At 37.7% G+C, this 2,599-nt stretch overlaps 1 protein-coding gene across 1 annotated transcript in view; it reads left to right on the forward strand.

Moving 5' to 3' along the window:
- Positions 1–2,599, forward strand: part of RABEP1 (rabaptin, RAB GTPase binding effector protein 1) — a 99,910-nt gene that overhangs the window by 61,592 nt on the left and 35,719 nt on the right. The window contains exon 6 of the mRNA XM_011958624.1: positions 2,314–2,449. Within this exon, the coding sequence (XP_011814014.1) occupies positions 2,314–2,449 (136 nt within the window). The remainder of the gene's footprint in view (positions 1–2,313; positions 2,450–2,599) is intronic.

Consider the following 2,599-nt stretch of genomic DNA (forward strand, 5'->3'; position numbering starts at 1 on the left):
CCACTGCACTCCAGCCAGAGCAACACAGCGAGACACTCTCGAAATTGCCAAGTCCACAAGTCACAAATAATTCTGAAGAAAAACAGGTAAAGTGGCCAAGTGCGGTGGCTTGCGCCTGTAATCCCAGCACTTTGGGAGGCCGAGACCATCCTGGCTAACACGGTGAAACCCCGTCTCTACTAAAAAATACAAAAAACTAGCCGGGCATGGTGGTGGGAGCCTATAGTCCCAGCTACTCGGGAGGCTGAGGCAGGAGAATGGCGTGAACCCGGGAGGCAGAGCTTGCAGTGAGCTGAGATCGCGCCACTGCTCTCCAGCCTGGGCGACAGAGCGAGACTCCGTCTCAAAAGAAAAAAGAAAAACAGGTAAAGTATAGCCAGGGGGCACACACCTGTAATCCCAGCTACTTGGGAGGCTGAGGCATGAGATTGCTTGAACCCAGGAGCTGGAGGTTGGGGTTGCAGTGAGCTGAGATTGCAGCACCGCCCTCCAGCCTCGACGACAAATCGAGACTCGGTCTCTGTAAAAAAAAAGAGAAAACAAAAAAACAAACAGGTAAAGTGTATGTGCAATCATTGAACAAAAGAGGAAACCAGAATAGTCAGGCATGTGAAAAGATATTCAACATTCAACCACACTAGAAATTGGGGAAATGTAAATCAAAGTGGGACACCATTTTACCCTAACCGGGTCCTAAGTGCTACAGAGAAATTTGTCGCATTCACCGACGACTGGTGTATGTGAAACTCTTCCGTTCAAGGCACTATTGTCAAATTGTACTCCCAGGTGACTGTTTCTGGTTTCTTATGGCCCTTGTTGCTTCTCTTTACTTTCTCCTGCATAGATCCTAATGCCACGTACATTTTTCCGAATAGGTAACTTTCAGTGGTTGGTGTGCACCCTCTCCTTGTCACCTGGCTTCTTGTAGATGTCCATTTGTTTTTGTTTTTGGTCATTACAGGGTATGGAACTCAAAGTAATTCAAAGTTACTCAGAGTCCTGCTCAGTAGTTTTCAAATATTAGAAATTCATTATTAATTAAACCAAATGTTTATCCCAAAAAATAATAACTGGTAGAATTAGTGGGTTATATACCACCTTTTTAAATCTGCCATATGGACTCTTACCATCAGCTGAATTACCCCCGTCTTCAGGTGTTAGAGAAAGCATTTCACGATAGTTACGACTTTACCATTCTTTGTTCTTATCATGTGCTGGACTGTCAGCCTTCAGTGAAGCATCAAATGATTGCTTAAATAGTCATTTAAATCTTTGACTATTATTGCATGATGGCCTAGGAGTAAAGATAACTGAAAACAGAGAAACCATTTTAAGTTTGAAGAAATGGGAAGATAAAGGGCATGAAAAGGACTTTGAATGTGATATTAGATATAACCATTTGAAAAAGTTGAAAGTTAACTGAAAGGTTAGAATTTAGAATGGACAGTTTATGTGACAGCTTAAAGTGACATAATCCTTGATTTTCTGGGGAAGAATTAAATTTTTTTTGGTTACAACTTTCCTATATTAGACTATATTGTTACTATTTTGAGTATTACACTTAATTGATCAACAGAAATAAAGCATTTTTTTTAAAAGATGTGGTTTTATTATTATTTTTTGGAAACAGGGTTTCTCCATGTTTCCCAGGCTAGTCTCAAACTCCTGAACTCAAGCAATCCGCCCACCTCGGCCTCCCAAAGTGCTAGGATTACAGGCGTGAGCCAACATGCCTGGGCAAGATGTGATTTTAAAAAGTATTCTGCATTTGCCTTTAAGTCATTACAGTGTGAGACTAGTTATTTGTTCCATCATAATTTCCTCTTTTTCACTTCCATAAGTATATGTATCTGTGAAAATGTCTTTATACATTAAATGTATAAATTTACATTTGGAATTCCCGCACCAGAAATAAGAGGAAAGCAAACTTAAAAGTGTATGGTATAATTTTTGTCCTTAGAAATTACCGATTTAAAACAAAACATACCTGGTGTTACTGTTATGGCTAAAACAGACACATGCATATGTTGCTGTGGGAATACAAATTGGAACTACCTTTTTGAAAAGCAAGGGACAAAACTGTTATGTGAAATCTCAATTGTATATTTTATTCTGGTGGTATGATTATGGATGACATCTATTAATTATGTTATTTTCCCAGTTTTCTATATTATTTTATAATTAAAAATTATAAATGGTAATTTATGTAGATGTAAAATGTAGATGAAGACATAGCCAGAACTTACCTTCATTTTGTATCTAAGATAGAAACTGTTGTAAATTTCAGTTTAATGGAATTGCATCTTCTTTCAGGTTAAAGAACTGAATCATTATCTGGAAGCTGAGAAATCTTGTAGGACTGATCTGGAGATGTATGTAGCTGTTTTGAATACTCAGAAATCTGTTCTACAGGAAGATGCTGAGAAACTGCGGAAAGAATTGCATGAAGGTAAATAAATATTCTGTATATTTTTATCTTTGTCTCTGAGAACCATATAAGTTAAATTGATGTTGACTAATAACAATGACAAATCTTAAAATAACAATGCAACATGTTAGTGATTCAATTTAAGCCTTGTAGTTGGTTTAAATGTACTCA

Source organism: Colobus angolensis, unplaced genomic scaffold (assembly GCF_000951035.1).
Source record: "Colobus angolensis palliatus isolate OR3802 unplaced genomic scaffold, Cang.pa_1.0 Scaffold47, whole genome shotgun sequence".
Lineage (NCBI taxonomy): Eukaryota > Metazoa > Chordata > Mammalia > Primates > Cercopithecidae > Colobus > Colobus angolensis.